The 17096-nt window shown below is 44.4% G+C and overlaps 2 protein-coding genes across 2 annotated transcripts in view; both read left to right on the top strand.

Moving 5' to 3' along the window:
• Positions 1-4399: 4399 nt before the first annotated feature.
• LOC121536382 (UPF0461 protein C5orf24 homolog) lies at positions 4400-7005 on the top strand. The gene is made up of 2 exons (XM_041843653.2): positions 4400-4806; positions 5205-7005. Exon 2 carries the CDS (start codon positions 5208-5210, stop codon positions 5895-5897), a length of 690 nt encoding a protein of 229 aa, XP_041699587.1. The 5' UTR covers positions 4400-4806; positions 5205-5207; the 3' UTR covers positions 5898-7005.
• A 2477-nt stretch (positions 7006-9482) lies between these two features.
• LOC121530909 (histone-lysine N-methyltransferase, H3 lysine-36 specific-like) overlaps positions 9483-17096 on the top strand; it is a 44595-nt gene continuing 36981 nt past the window's right edge. Inside the window, exons 1-8 of the mRNA XM_045226719.1 lie at positions 9483-9923; positions 10571-11478; positions 11885-12026; positions 12476-12648; positions 13530-15561; positions 15668-16177; positions 16530-16684; positions 16781-16975. Coding sequence (XP_045082654.1) covers positions 10588-11478; positions 11885-12026; positions 12476-12648; positions 13530-15561; positions 15668-16177; positions 16530-16684; positions 16781-16975 — 4098 coding nt within the window. The 5' untranslated portion in view covers positions 9483-9923; positions 10571-10587. The remainder of the gene's footprint in view (positions 9924-10570; positions 11479-11884; positions 12027-12475; positions 12649-13529; positions 15562-15667; positions 16178-16529; positions 16685-16780; positions 16976-17096) is intronic.

Here is a 17096-nt window from a genome sequence, read left to right as displayed (position 1 = left end):
ATTGTTATTTTTGGAGCTGTTTGCCCATAATGACCATCGTTATGTTTGGAGGAAAAAGGGGGTGCCTTGCAAGCCGAAGAATGCCATCCCAACCGTGAAGCACGGGGGTGGCAGCATCATGCTGTGGGGGTGGTGATCCTATGTGATGAGGTGTGAATGAAGGAGTCAGGCGCAGGAGGTAAAACACAGAAGTCCCGAGTTTATTCCGTTTACATAAATAAAACGCATCAAGCGTCAAAACGAAACTATCACAAGGGAAATATTCCACCTTGGCAATAACAAATGGAAGAGTAGCTCAACCGAGCTCCCTGCTCTCACAATGAAACAATCACTCACAAAGACAAGGGGAACAGAGGGAACACTTATACACATACTAATTAGGGGAATGAGCACCAGGTGTGTGTGATTGACAAGACATGACAAGTGGAGTGATGAGAATGGGATCGGCAGTAGCTAGTAAGCTGGTGACGACGAACGCCGAAACCTGCCCGAACAAGGAGGGGAGGCAGCCATGTTTTTTTTCTTGCAAATATATATATATATATATATATATATATATATATATATATATATATACAGTGAGGGAAAAAAGTATTTGATCCCCTGCTGATTTTGTACATTTGCCCACTGACAAAGACATGATAAGTCTATAATTTTAATGGTAGGTTTATTTGAACAGTGAGAGACAGAATAACAACAAAAAAATCCAGAAAAATGCATGTCAAAAATGTTATAAATTGATTTGCATTTTAATGAGGGAAATAAGTATTTGACCCCTCTGCAAAACATGACTTAGTACTTGGTGGCAAAAACCTTGTTGGCAATCACAGAGGTCAGACGTTTCTTGTAGTTGGCCACCAGGTTTGCACACATCTCAGGAGGGATTTTGTCCCACTCCTCTTTGCAGATCTTCTCCAAGTCATTAAGGTTTCGAGGCTGACGTTTGGCAACTCGAACCTTCAGCTCCCTCCACAGATTTTCTATGGGATTAAGGTCTGGAGACTGGCTAGGCCACTCCAGGACCTTAATTTGCTTCTTCTTGAGCCACTCCTTTGTTGCCTTGGCAACGATCCATTTTCAATGCCCTGGCTGAGGGAAGGAGGTTCTCACCCAAGATTTGACGGTACATGGCCCCGTCCATCGTCCCTTTGATGCGGGGAAGTTGTCCTGTCCCCTTAGCAGAAAAACACCCCCAAAGCATAATGTTTCCACCTTCATGTTTGACGGTGGGGATGGTGTTCTTGGGGTCATAGGCAGCATTCCTCCTCCTCCAAACACGGTGAGTTGAGTTGATGCCCAAGAGCTCGATTTTGGTCTCATCTGACCACAACACTTTCACCCAGTTATCCTCTGAATCATTCAGATGTTCATTGGCAAACTTCAGACGGCCCTGTATATGTGCTTTCTTGAGCAGGGGGACCTTGCGGGCACTGCAGGATTTCAGCCCTTCACGGCGTAGTGTGTTACCAATTGTTTTCTTGGTGACTATGGTCCCAGCTGCCTTGAGATCATTGACAAGATCCTCCCGTGTAGTTCTGGGCTGATTCCTCACCGTTCTCATGATCATTGCAACTCCACGAGGTCAGATCTTGCATGGAGCCCCAGGCCGAGGGAGATTGACAGTTATTTTGTGTTTCTTCCATTTGCGAATAATCGCAAATGCACTCTAGCAAACTTCAGACGGGCCTGGACATGTACTGGCTTAAGCAGGGGGACACGTCTGGCACTGCAGGATTTGAGTCCCTGGCGGCGTAGTGTGTTACTGATGGTAGGCTTTGTTACTTGGTCCCAGCTCTCTGCAGGTCATTCACTAGGTCCCCCCGTGTGGTTCTGGGATTTTTGCTCACCGTTCTTGTGATCATTTTGACCCCACGGGGTGAGATCTTGCGTGGAGCCCCAGATCGAGGGAGATTATCAGTGGTCTTGTATGTCTTCCATTTCCTAATAATTGCTCCCACAGTTGATTTCTTCAAACCAAGCTGCTTACCTATTGCAGATTCAGTCTTCCCAGCCTGGTGCAGGTCTACAATTTTTTGTTTCTGGTGTCCTTTGACAGCTCTTTGGTCTTGGCCATAGTGGAGTTTGGAGTGTGACTGTTTGAGGTTGTGGACAGGTGTCTTTTATACTGATAACAAATTCAAACAGGTGCCATTAATACAGGTAACGAGTGGAGGACAGAGGAGCCTCTTAAAGAAGAAGTTACAGGTCTGTGAGAGCCAGATATCTTGCTTGTTTGTAGGTGACCAAATACTTATTTTCCACTATAATTTGCAAATAAATTCATAAAAAATCCTACAATGTGATTTTCTGGATTTTTTTCTCAATTTGTCTGTCATAGTTGACGTATACCTATGATGAAAATTACAGGCCTCTCTCATCTTTTTAAGTGGGAGAACTTGCACAATTGGTGGCTGACTAAATACTTTTTTCCCCCACTGTATGTCATGCAATAAAATGCAAATTAATTACTTAAAAATCATACAATGTGATTTTCTGGATTTTTGTTTTACATTCCGTCTCTCACAGTTGAAGTGTACCTATGATAAAAATTACAGACCTCTACATGCTTTGTAAGTAGGAAAACCTGCAAAATCGGCAGTGTATCAAATACTTGGTTCTCCCCACTGTTTGTGTATATATATATATATACATACATATATACATACATCCATACACATATCCTTTTTTAAATGATATTTCCCTTCATTACTTTCCAACCCCACCACCCCTTCCCCAATTGGAGTAAACTAGTGAACAACAACGCTTAGGCCTCTACTTCCAGCCCATACATACTACAGTATATAAATTTTATGGACACAGTCAAATTCTACAATAATTATATTTTATTTGTTTTTACTCCTGAACTTCCTCCGATCATTTTCATGATGTCCATCTGGTTTGCTTCTATATGCCATATTTTTCTAACTGTGCTCTTTCACAAAAGCTCTCAACCTTCAAATTCAGACTTAGTGTAAGGGGCCAGGAGAGAGCTTAGGGCAGGTAGGGTACAGGCCGGTGCTGACGGTGGACGATAACACCCAGCAACAGTCAACAAAGAGCTATTTGAAAGTTTTAATGCTTAAAACCAGAGAATCAAATTGTTTGGGGACAGACTTGGTGGAGAGAACCAAGCACTGAAGGTGTTCCTTGGTAAAGATTTCTACTCCACCGCCTTTGGAAGATCTGTCTTGCCGAAAAAGGTTATAACCAGAAAGGTTAACGTCAGTGTTCAAAACACTCTTTCTTAACCACGTCTCAGTAATGACCAACACATCTGGATTGGAGCTGTGAACCCACACTTTAAATTGATCCATTTTAGGTAATACGCTTCTAGTGTTAACGTGCAGAAAACCCAGGCTTTTATGAGAGCAGAAATCAGTGAAACAGATATCAGAGCACAAGTAAGAATTGGGGCTAGCAACAGTAGATGGGCCAGGGTGTACATGCACATTTCCAGATATCATCAGCAGTAATACAATCAGGGCACGGCCGAGGACAGGGAGAGCTCTGCAGTATTGTTTTTTTATGACATTTGAATATGCATCAGATGGCAACAAGATCATATTGTACAGCAATTTCATCAGGTAACATGAATACAAAGCCGGCGAGAGGTGGTTAGAATAGGATGGGAGGCCAAGAGTCTATGTAACCAATAGAGAGTCAGAGTCCCGAGTGTGGGAACAAACAGACTGTCCCACGGTTGGGTAAACAAGCAAGTTCATAGTCAACAAAGCACACAGGAGTCATGAGGCAAATAGCATAAAGCACAAGAAAAATATATAATGACATGGGGCTAGCCATTGTAAGTTCAAAGAGTCACCAGCCCCAACAAGATAACTTGAGAGTAGCTCTCTATTAGTCCAGTAAGCTATACAAGTATGAGATAAAATAAATAAATAGTAGGCCTATACTAGTTAATTAAAGCGTTTCTGAGTAAGCTCACGTAAGCTTCAAGTTAATTAGCCTACCTAAAATTACAATCAGTCCAATATCATACTTTACAGAAAAACTGATGTGAGTTCTGTAAATTAGATTGCTTTCCCACTTACGTCAGGTCAATTTTAGTTAGATTACACGGTTTAGTAGATCAAGCAAGTTTTTAATCCTGTATTTATACTACCACCTACTGAAAGTACAGTATTCATAAACCTCTGTTTCCACTAGTTACCCCAGCCACAAAGTCAAAATGGCCTATATCGTACAAATGCATAAACACAAATTAGCTTTTTAGTCTCATTATAAGGTTGGGGTTAGGCATAAGGTTAGCAATGTGGTTAATGTTAGGTTTAAAATAACATTTGAAGAAGATAAATTGTAGAAATAGGCGTGGTTTATGACTGTGACTGTGGTAACTAGTGACGACCGTTTCTAAAACATCTGCGTTCATTTCCTGGACACAATGTCCACGATTTCAAAACCAGGATTAACAACAAAAATGCATAATATCCTATATTCTTGATCGCATTATGGATGGATTACATGCCATGTTTTTTTATTATCGTGAATGCCTTTATAGAGCTCCGTTTCCTTGAAGTCTCGCGCGCATGCGCTTTGAGCCCCTCCTATTTTATAAAAAAAAAAAAAGAAGACTAAAATGGCTGCCTTTCTCATTTAAACCTCTGTCCTAGAAGAATAAATAAACATGAAATACCCGGCGCATAGTGTAATTCAGCATGAAGTCAATATCCATGGTATATAGGGCGTAGAATGCATCCGTTTTTATCATAATGTTGTGGCTGTCAAGAATGGAAAATCTATCCGCTTCATATTTAACCCTTTGCATTCCATGATCCGCCTACAAATGAGGTTTGTGTTTTTCTCGTTTTATATGTTCTCAAAATGTACTTGCAAATGCAGCAGTTTTCTTCTTGTATTGCATTATAGTAGCGCCCATTGCCCCATTATACGCCTGTTGTATTATTGGGTTGTAAACGCATAATAGCGAGACTCTACTACTGTATATTGCATTAGCACCGCCTATATGGTTTTGCAACAATAGCCTGTTCTAATTAATGTTGGACAAGATGGTTGCAAATAGAATAGATACTTTATAACATATTTATCACATAGTGTTGTGATGTGCATCACCAAATTAGGTTTTTATTTTGTGTGTGTGTGCGTGCATTCATGCACGTAGTTCTGTGTCACACATACCAATTCAATGATTCTGAACCTGTTTCCCTTTCCTATGTACCTCTCAACAGAAAATGATGCACCAAGTCACTAGCAGCAGCAATGACTATTGCATGAGTGGCCTCGCAGAGGAATGTCAACACCCAACCAGCCACTTCGACTTATGTAGCTCGCAATCCAACAAATTCTACCCTTCGCCCCCACCCCCTACTCTACAGCTGCCTCTCCCTAACCTACCCCCTCTGCCACATGGCATGCACAAGCCCATGCCCTGTCAAATGCAGCAAGAGACCCAGAATGAGTTCAACCCTCAGACAGTGAGGATCCGAGGGGCCAGTGAGGCTCCAACTGGGCCAGAGAGCTCCAAGAAGAAGAAAGGAAGCGTCGTCAAATCCGGCCGCCGAGGGAGACCCTCGGGGACGACTAAGTCAGCCGGTTACCGGACAAGCACCGGACGTCCGTTGGGGACCACGAAAGCTGCGGGGTTCAAGACCAGTCCCGGCAGGCCCCTGGGTACGACCAAAGCGGCGGGCTACAAGGTTAGCCCTGGCAGGCCTCCTGGTAGCATCAAGACTCTGGCTCGGCTCAAGAAACTGGAGTACGGGAGCTGTGACGGTACCAAGAAACTAGACTTCAGTAACTGCGGCGGCGGAGCCAAGAAACTGGACTATGCCAGTTGCGAAGTGGGCCCTTTCCCTTACACCATGATGCAGAAACGAGGCTTGTGTGAGCCAACTGGCAAAGTGGAGGAAACTAACGAGTAGTTCTGCCTGCATCTCTATCTACTGCCTGGAACTCAAATTTGAGTGCTTGTCCTAAAGGATGTAGATGACCAGCAGGGACTTGTGTAGCCAAAATGTGGGTTGACTTTTGGATATGTCTGGACATGGCTACCTACGAATGGCTCCTCCTCTCTTCAATGTATTGTGCTAATATCGTCACCATTTATTCTGTACCCTATCCAAAGACTGAAATCGCTCTCTTTTTTTTTTTTCCCCAATAAGTATTTTATCTTCTTTTTACAGAGATTGCATGATGAGGCATATAATAAATACAATCAGTATACTTTAGCTAAACAGGAATGAGAGAAATAGCTTATTATTCGTCTTAATCTGTTGAAATGCTCGCTGTCTGGAGAAGGGTTGATGTTTTGTTCAAATGTTTAAATATGTGATCTGTTTTATTCATCAGTTTATTTTATTCTCTGATATAAATGTGCTTTATTATTAGAAGTCTTCCTGTCCTTTTGATGTTTTCCACATTGAAAAATGCATCTGAGTAGAAAACAACACAAAACACAGTAGCAAAACATGAATCTTAAGCTTCTCCCAGAGTGCATGTGGCTGTGTCTTGTGTTGTCTGGTATGACATGTATTTCATTTGTATTTACACGCAAATCCGGCCGTAGAGGGAGACCCTCGGGGACGACTAAGTGAGCATTATGAGACACGGGACTGGATTCAATGTGATATAATATTGTTATAACACATTTTTTTTTTGTTGTCATTTTCGCTTGAACTGACACGAACACAAGTGCATCTGAAAACCTCTCATGATACTTATTTGACGACATAGCAATTGTTATTTCTAACACTTTGTGAATATTAATGGTTTTGTCTTCTCAATGTAATGTATTATCCTTTATTCTTTGTTCTCACAAGGTAACTATCACTTGATAAAAGCAAACCCAGAATGAAATGTTGTTCTCACAAGGTAACTATCACTTGATAAAAGCAAACCCAGAATGAAATGTTGTAGGAGCTGTCATTTTAACCAACAGATTAAATGCTATGTGGTGGAGTATGTGTAACAATATTGTATTGTATGTATGACCAAAAAAAATAATAAAATGAAATGGTCATTCCAAAATGATCATATTGTCTTGACTGATATTTTAATGGTGTATAGTTTATAGACAATAGTATAGACAATTGCATTTGTAAAGTGCAGACAAAAACGTATATATATCTTATCATATCATGGGGTCCAGGTCCCATATGGGCCAGTGGAACCCACCTTTATAAAACACTGATTGCATGTCCAACCACTCTTCAAGATAAATATAAGGAATTCTGTTTTAATCCTGACATTCGCATCCTATAATAATGTTTCTAAGAAGATATACAGTGAGGGAAAAAGGTATTTGATCCACTGCTGATTTTGTACGTTTGCCCACTGACAAAGACATGATCAGTCTATAATTTTAATGGTAGGTTTATTTGAACAGTGAGAGACATAATAACAACAACAAAAATCCAGAAAAACACACGTCAAAAATTGTATAAATTGATTTGCATTTTAATGAGGGAAATAAGTATTTGACCCCTCTGCAAAACATGACTGTACTTAGGGCAAAACCCTTGTTGGCAATCACAGAGGTCAGACGTTTCTTGTAGTTGGCCACCAGGTTTGCACACATCTCAGGAGGGATTTTGTCCCACTCCTCTTTGCAGATCTTCTCCAAGTCATTAAGGTTTCGAGGCTGACGTTTGGCAACTCGAACCTTCAGCTCCCTCCACAGATTTTCTATGGGATTAAGGTCTGGAGACTGGCTAGGCCACTCCAGCACCTTCATGTGCTTCTTCTTGAGCCACTCCTTTGTTTCCTTGGCCATGTGTTTTGGGTCATTGTCATGCTGGAATACCCCTCCACGACCCATTTTCAATGCCCTGGCTGAGGGAAGGAGGTTCTCACCCAAGATTTGACGGTACATGGCCCCGTCCATCGTCCCTTTGATGCGGTGAGGTTGTCCTGTCCCCTTAGCAGAAAAACACCTGGAGTGGCCTAGCCAGTCTCCAGACCTGAACCAAATAGAAAATCTTTGGAGGGAGCTGAAAGTCCGTATTGCCCATCGACAGCCCCAAAACCTGAAGGATCTGGAGAAGGTCTGTATGGAGGAGTGGGCCAAAATCCCTGCTGCAGTGTGTGCAAACCTGGTCAAGACCTACAGGAAACGTATTAACTCTGTAATTGCAAACAAAGGTTTCTGTACCAAATATTAAGTTCTGCTTTTCTGATGTATCAAATACTTATGTCATGCAATAAAATGCTAATTAATTACTTAAAAATCATACAATGTGATTTTCTGGATTTTTGTTTTAGATTCCGTCTCTCACAGTTGAAGTGTACCTATGATACAAAATTACAGACCTCTACGTGCTTTGTAAGTAGGAAAACCTGCAAAATCGGCAGTGTATCAAATACTTGTTCTCCCCACTGTACATAAACATGGGTAAAGTGTATTACATAGGCCTAGAATTACATATGGCCTGTATTGTGAATCTCATCGAACTGAGAAACCAATAATGAATGAGAAATAAAGACACATTTCATATAATTTCAACACAAAAACATTGGGCCACTTTGAAAAAAATATTATCTAATTTTCTTCTTATTGTCGCGGCCCCTGCCATTGCATGTGCATTCTCCTCGCCCAACCTTCTCCTGAGTGACGGCCTCATAAGGTTACAAATCGGCAGATTGGTCATCAATGAAGAGCAGCTTGCCTATCAGGTAATATGGTTAATTAGAATTGGCTATAAAAGCATGTCTGTAGCCTATTTGACCACTGTCATTTCGATGTAGCAGTGATGGTCATTGTGCGAAGCGACTTTATGACAGTTGCAGTAGCCCACCACTGCAAGTATGGCGAACCTTTTGTGTTGCCACTATGCAAGGAGCATTCTCCTTATAGGCTGCTGTTGTTATTTCAATGTGAACTTATTGTAGGATACGTGGGAAAAACTGATAACGTTAGGTACTTAGCCTAATTAACAATAATCTATTACATTGCATCTCATTGACAGCATGGTGTCCAGTGGATCGACTTTATTTGGGGCTTTGCCCCCACCATTGACATGTTTATTGTCGCCGACATGTTTTTGACGCGCCATGACCTATTTTCTCTGCTGTCAGGCAAAATGGCGCATGGTCTATTTTAAAACTTTTACCAGGCCTCATCCGCGTGCGCTGTTTTCCCGTCGAGCACATTCGAACTATTGAACCGTATCTGTTTTGGACACAGATTCTTCTCTCTCTGCTATCCAAAATGGAGGAAAGAAGTTACTCCTTTGTTGGGATAAGGAAACCAATGGCGCAATCGTTTATCAGTGTGACATACCTTCCCCTCACATAACCCCATAATAAATAGTCTTACATTATCTAGCCACGGGTTTCCTGTATGTTGGCTAAAAACACATGAGGGGATATAGTAGCCTACATCATAGCCCCCGCTTTTATTTGAGATGGTGCACCTGGATTTGTCAGTGTGACTGTAGAGCAGTGTGCTCTAGTGAGTGAGGACTGATAGGGTGAGAGTGCCCCGGCCCGATGTGCTGTGTGCTGTGTTCCGCGGCTCCGCAGACGGGGGGTTGGGTGCCTGTGCGGATTGGTTGCTCAGCTCTGCTCGCCAGCACAGCCAGTTAGTCTAGCAGGGTTTTGTTTTAACATAACCAGAGGGACATTTCGACAGCCCGCAAAACAATCATGTAGTAAATATTGTAATTGCTAGGGACTACGGTGGTGTAGGCTACACTGACTTTTGATGCACTAAAATGGAAGGTTTTAATTCTATTTTGTCCATTGGTGACTCTGTTTTGTTAAGGCCGCCGCTGATGAGATAGGACAGGAGGTGAAGGGTAGAGAATGAGAGCTGTGGGTCTTTCTTGGCCTACTACTGCTGCTACTGCTGGGATTGTGCAGATCCGCTTTCACAAATCGAAAAAAACACACGCTTCATGCCCCAATCTGAAAGACCCGCAGTTGGTTTTATTGTGACCGACCTCCAAATGGTAAGATTCTTGCGTTTTTTAATACAGACGATGTTTTTAAACGTTTTGAGCCGTCCTTTTGTGAGTTACAATGGGAGCTTCCTATGTCGGTTTATAGGCTCTGTGTAGGCTATTTGTGTGAGCCATTCTATATGATGGATCTGCCTGTATTGACTCCCCTACAGTCAGTCAGGCTGTCAGCGTGAGCAATGTTGCACACTTCTATAATTTTTGTGTTCGCTATCGTTCTATTTTGATATCAAAAACAGAACGAGTAGATATGATTCGTTTGTGAACGGGGCAGAGCACACCGGTCGCTCGCTGTGTTTTCCTGAGCTTTTTGTCTTCTCTGCTGCTGCTACGGAGGGCCTTCACAGGGGAAGCCATGCAATGTCGTCTTATTACGTCTAGTCTTTTTTTCTGTTATTGTCGCGTGGAATGGGAGTTGTTATTTACAGACAGAAAGTATGGTTTATATAAATTCTAGCGTTTTATTTTATTTTTTACAATTTGTTTTGTAACATTGAAGCTATTTCAAACAGTGCATGAGCCTGAACCATATGAATTGACTTCACTGTAGCTGGATAGGAAAAACCAGGTTGTTTACTAGAAGACTTACCTTTTGTAACCTCAACCACCCTAATGTGCATTTCCTTTTACTATGACAGGAAGGAGCCATGACAACATGAATCGGTCATACAGACGGGCTGTTCGGGGCCGCTCAGGCTCAGCCACAGTGTACAGCACAGGCCAGCCAGAGCTGAGGCCCCCCAATGGCCTCTCAGTTTCTGCCACTTCCTATGGAAACCAGTGTAACAGCAGCGCCAAGCGTGGCTCAACAGACCAACCGTCGGCGGCCATGCAACTGTCAACCTCCTCCCTCAAACAGGCACCTAGCTACATGTATAACCAGGCAGAGAGGGAGAGGCCCCACTGCTATAGTCCTCTGCTGAGGCTCCAGGACCTCTCCACTATGGTACACAGACCTGGGTGTGATATGGGACCCGGGCCCCAGCCCAAGGACCTCGACGCCAGGAACCATTTGCACTCTCACAGCCCAGTGGGAGGCTCTAGTTTTGAGGCTCCCCAGGTCCGACTGCCCCCCTCTCCCAGTAACGAGGAGACAGAACCCTACGAGGATTCCATCCGGGATCAGAATGGTTTCTCTCCTGTTAGTTCTGATAGTTTGGAGCGCTGCTCCCCCATCCCCAATGGATACTTGCATTTTGAGTCCACCTTGTTTGACAGTGGGGACAGGGAGGATGAGGAGGAGGAGGAGGACGAGTTGGTTCCTTTTCAACAACACTCTTCTAAGTCCACCAGAGACAGAACTGTCACAGACTCTAACAGCACCTCTGGTTCAGGGCTAGGCCATAACAGCACATACAAACCCTCTGTTCTCAACCTGATGTCCAAGAGTCTATCTGAGCTGGACCCTACTCTGAGCCCCAGTGCCCTGCCTGACATGTCTATGGGGGATGGCTGGAGTATGGACCAGGACTCCGACAGTGACAGTGAGATGACAGGAGATACACTTGACCATGGTCTCATATCACCTGTTGGAACCAACTCTAATGTGAGTTCCCTCTCTTACTGATAATAATAATATTAATAATAATAATAATAGCCCTTGGGACAGATGCATCCTGGGTAGTTCTCAAAAGATATCTGACGTTATATCCAGTTCTGTAAATACTGTGTAATCTCCTGGAACAGTATTTGTCAAGGAGCTATTCTTAATTGATCGTTTAGATTTTGCATACACTATATGCCGATCGACCATATAGGCTAGTTTTATATTCAGCAACATAATATTGATTTGATAAGAGTATATTTGTTTTACATTTGAATTTTAGATGCTAAAAATAAATGTTAAACAACATATAATAAGATGCAAGAAATCCCTTTTACCATCAGAGTTTTGAACTGTCCAAGTGATGATCCTATACGTGTAATAAAGTCTTTGTTTTGTTTTCGTTCAGCCCAACAGCCCAAAGAAGAAGCCTCTCCCAGCAGTTCAGTACGTGGAGGGAGATCTGGTCTGGGCCAAGTTCAACCGCCGCCCCTGGTGGCCCTGTAGCGTCACCATAGATCCACTGGAGGGGACACACACACACATGAAAGGTGGGCAGTAGTATCATTGGTGTTGGGTGTAAACTGATCACCAGGTGGTCACAGGTTGGGTGTATTATTATGATGTCAGGGCAATAAGCATTGATGAAAAGTAGGAAGGAAGGGAAGCTCCCATCTGGGTTCTGTGGGGGGGTATGACACTTAGAAAGAAGAATGAACCACTTGGCTCCAAAATGTGTTGTTGATTATCACTCCAAAGATGATATAGGTGGTGGTATATAAGGGCATATAGCATGGGGTCATCTTCAGACAGTTATCTATAAACTACTTCAACTCAATGTATCAGCTCTCAGCCTGACGGCCTAGTTCGTCTTTGTGACGAGCATTTAAGAAGCTTTTGAGCCCTGTTCTTTTGATCTTGTTAATATCATAATTTACCTTTTTATAATATTTTGTATCAATGTTGAAATGAGTTGTCTTTGTGTTTTCCGTTGTTCCAGTCCCCAGTCGTCGTCCTTGTCGTATGTATTACGTGGAGACTGTGGGGGAGATAGCTGACCATGCCTGGGTACCTGGGAAAGTTACCTACCCCTTCACAGGAGGAGAGCAGTTTACAGACCTGCCTGTGCTGAGACGGAGAGGGAAACAGAGGGAAAAAGACTACAAATACACAGTAACTGACTACAGACAACTGTCAACTCCTGTTGCTTTTAATACACAGTAACTGACTACAGACAACTGTCAACTCCTGTTGCTTTTAATACACAGTAACTGACTACAGACAACTGTCAACTCCTGTTGCTTTTAATACACAGTAACTGACTACAGACAACTGTCAACTCCTGTTGCTTTTAATATACAGTAACTGACTACAGACAACTGTCAACTCCTGTTGCTTTTAATACACAGTAACTGACCACAGACAACTGTCAACTCCTGTTGCTTTTTAATACACAGTAACTGACTACAGACAACTGTCAACTCCTGTTGCTTTTAATACACAGTAACTGACTACAGACAACTGTCAACTCCTGTTGCTTTTAATACACAGTAACTGACTACAGACAACTGTCAACTCCTGTTGCTTTTAATACACAGTAACTGACTACAGACAACTGTCAACTCCTGTTGCTTTTAATACACAGTAACTGACTACAGACAACTGTCAACTCCTGTTGCTTTTAATACACAGTAACTGACTACAGACAACTGTCAACTCCTGTTGCTTTTAATACACAGTAACTGACTACAGACAACTGTCAACTCCTGTTGCTTTTAATACACAGTAACTGACTACAGACAACTGTCAACTCCTGTTGCTTTTAATTTAGCTCACATTGCGTGTTGCTGTTAGTAGTGATATGTTTCAAGTCCCAAATCGCTTTTGTCGTTGTAAAGGTGCAGAATAGTTTCATTGCATGTCTGGAAGATTTGGAAGATTATACTCAAATACTGTCTATTCCACAAAGACGACAACTCCATATAGTTTAGAAAGAAGGACATCTTTGACAGGTGGCAGCTTTTGTCCTGATGGCTGTCGTCTCTCCCCTGTAGATACCCAAGCGTCTGTTGGAGTCGTGGAAAGTCAGTGTGCTTGAAGCTGAGTTTCTCCTACCTGACTTGCTGAAGAATACTGCTGTCTCTTCTTCCATGGCCTCTAACGGTGAAGAGCGGGTGTCCTCCCCGCTGCCTGATAAAAAACCATCCGAGGCCCCCTCTTGTTCCTCCTCTAACCTCACTGCACCCTCCTCCTTCAGCCCTCACCCCAGTAGAAACAAACATCCGACCGTAGTGAACGAAAGTAGCAGCAAAAAGAAGAGGAAGAGGAAGGGTTTGGCGGAGATCTTTGGTCATATAGCTGGAAGTCCCACAGAGTCACTTAGCATCCTAGACCTGGCCAACCAAATGCCTGCTGCCTCAGCTGATCCACTGAAAGAAGGAGATCCCAAGGACTCTCCATACGCAGACCTGGATTCTGTACCGACCATTGTACGTCCCAAACGGTCTGAGAAACTTGCTAAAGAAGACACAGAGAAACCGTCTGAACCCTCAAAAGAGGAGGCAGAGAAAGTGGGCAAGAAGGAGCGGGCGACTCCTCCTGAAAAGGAGCGGGCGACTCCTCCTGAAAAGGACAGGCATGTGGTCGTGGTGGTCCCTAGGCATGTAGTTCCCATCTCCCCATCCCCAAGCATTTTAGCAAACAAATCCCTTTTCAATTACAGAACTACGAAAAACACAAATGTTTTACAGTCAAAACAGAAGTTGGGCAGCTCTTCTGAACTGAAGAATAAAAATGCTCTTGATAAGCTCAGCTCTCTGCATCTCCCTGCCAGCAGACGTCTGATGACCAGGGCCCTGAAAGCAGAGGAAGAGACAGAACTCAAAGAGGCCCTGCTGGCCTCAAGCCAAAACTTGACAAACGATAGGCTTAATGTGCATTCTTCTTCTGATGATGATGATGATGATGATGATGATGTGAGCGATAATGTTCCAATCAAAACAGAGTCGTCTACTAGCAGGGATTCTTCACCAGACAAAACCATATCCTCTGTAAGTCACAGCTCTCCGAAAAAACACCCCAATTCTGATTGGAAGCACCTCCACAACGGCTCATGGAAACATTCTGAAGATGTGACTCCAGGGTCCAGTAAGCCTGCCATACCCCCTATTAAGGTCAAGGAAGAGAACATTGTCTCAGACATATCCTCCTGTACTTCCCCCACCTCCTCTCTCTCTCCCATGGACGCTTTCCAGGTTGTCAAGGAGCTGTCGTTCAAATCCTCAGTGAAGGAGGAGAGTGACTCTGGGGACTCTAACGCTAACTTTAAACCTGAGCCTAATTACAAGTTCAGTAGTTTCCTGATGCTCCTGAAGGACATGCATGATACCAGGGAGAAAGAGGGCCAGGCCCTGACCATGCCTCCCTCGCCAGCCCTCATCCAGGAGGAGCCCATGGTTATACCCACCGCCAGAGCACCAGACGACCCCCTGAACACTGCTGCTGGCGGGGACTGGACACCAGCGGGGACCAAAATCCAAAACGGCCAACGCCCGAGCTCGCCAACACCCAAGAGCACACCGGCCAAACCCAAGTCCAGAACTAAACCCATCATGAAAAACGACACGTACAAACTGGAAGGGAAAACGGTCCTGGCTCAGATGGTGGCGAACGCGGTGGAGAAGCAGCAGCAGCGGAGGAAGCAGAGGCCTCCAGCCAAGCTCCGGGCCACCATCGCTGGTCTCTCTCCCGAGATGGCCGACCTAGCCTGGGGGAGGGAGTTTGTCTCTGGGCACGCTGACCTGGCTGAGCCTCGTCCTCTTCCTCCTGTCCCCTCCGCTGCTGACTCCTCATCCTACCTCGACAAGAGCCCGGGTACCAAAGTGGCCCCTAAGAAGCGCTGGCAGACGTTTGCGCAGCAGGGCCCAGTGAAGCCAGGGAAGGATGCAGGGGCCCTGGGTGGGGTGGCCTCACCGCAGGGGCCTGCAGAGGTGAATGGGGTCTACAGAGACTGCCAGGGAGGGACACCAGACCCCATCAGGTCCCCTGATCTGAACCTGGGGATGGAGAAGCAAGATGACACATCAGGTAAGACTTGAATGGGTTTCAGTACCAGCAGTGTTTTATGTCAACAGTTAGCTTTTTATTTTAGTTTTAGAGATTGATTTGATTGATTGATTATTTATTCCCACAGCAAATTCTGAAAACAAACGGCTGAGGAAACCGAGCAAAAGACTCCTGGAATCCACAGAGGAGGAACAATTCTTCTCCCCGAAGAAAAAACTAAAGAAACCTCTGGAATCTTCCAAAACCCCTCTGAGCCCTTCTACATCCCCAGCACTGCTAAAGTACACCTCTACCCCCAGCCCCACCCCTGGCCCTACCTCTGGGGAGCCAGCCAGCCCCACTCTTGGCCCTACCTCTTGGGAGCCAGCCAGTCCCACCCCTGGCCCTACCTCTGGGGAGTCAGCCAACCCCACACCTGGCCCTACCTTTGGGGAGTCAGCCAGCCCAACCACTGGCCCAACCACTGGCCCTACCTCTGGAGAGCCAGCCATCACCAAGGCCCCAGCAGGGCTGAAACAGAGTCTGTCTCAAGATGTCCTCCACCGTGTTATAGAATCATTATCCAAACAACCCCCAGCAGTGACCTCTTTCTCTACTGAATCATCATCAGATGGGACAAACCCTCCTCTGCTCTCTGGTAAGCAGACAGTCAAAAAAAAAACATATCCAAAAACATCTCTCATACGGCAATGCTGTCTTATGTAATACAAGAGACAGATATATTCTATTGGGGAAAGTAGCTCCATTGGGGGAAGTAGCTCCATTGGGGGAAGTAGCTCCATTTGGGGGAAGTAGCTCCATTTGGGGGAAGTAGCTCCATTTGGGGGAAGTAGTTCCATTTGGGGGAAGTAGCTCCATTTGGGGGAAGTAGCTCCATTTGGGGGAAGTAGCTCCATTTGGGGGAAGTAGTTATGATAATGAAAACAAATCCTCCTCATATTTTCAGATACAGTAGATGTTGGGTATTTAAATGTCTGGTCATTCCCCAGCCCCAGTATCCCTGGAGAGGAAGAGGCCAAGGAAGCTGTCTCACAAGGTCCTGGAATGCACCATAGAAGAAATGTCACTCAGTCCTCCAAAGAAGAAGGAGTTGAAGAAGCAGAGTGCACAGACAGAGGAGAGGACTGACGTCAGGGACACTCAGGTAAGGCTGAATCAACTAACCAACAGCCATATTAACACAACTATACTGCTACAGTACCACTCTGAAACGGGTCTAATTATGTCATTTCTTTGACAGGTTAAGTCTGTGAAGAAAGAAGTGCCTGTATCCAGCTTGACAACTCCAGAGAGCATGGTTTCACTGCAGGCCTCCTCCCCTGCCCGGACCCCTAGCCCTACAGTGCTCCTCACCCCCAAGGCAGAGACCGAGAACATCAGTCCTGGGGTGGGAGGAGAGAGCCACACCAACGGAGAGCGAACACCCAAACCTGAGGTCAGCATAAACACCTTTTTCAACCTGTGTGAAAAGATGACTCGTTTCATGCTATGATGCCAGCATTCACCCTGAGGTAGAATTGTACTAGTGCTGTAAGCCCCCCCACACCTTAACCAAT

The sequence above is a fragment of the Coregonus clupeaformis genome, chromosome 2 (genome assembly GCF_020615455.1).
Source record: "Coregonus clupeaformis isolate EN_2021a chromosome 2, ASM2061545v1, whole genome shotgun sequence".
Taxonomy (NCBI): domain Eukaryota; kingdom Metazoa; phylum Chordata; class Actinopteri; order Salmoniformes; family Salmonidae; genus Coregonus; species Coregonus clupeaformis.
This window is presented reverse-complemented; position numbering and strand designations above follow the sequence as displayed.

Coding starts and splice junctions, on each gene's coding strand:
- LOC121536382 (XM_041843653.2), top strand. CDS start 5,208: ATGATGCACCAAGTCACTAGCAGCAGCAATGACTATTGCATGAGTGGC.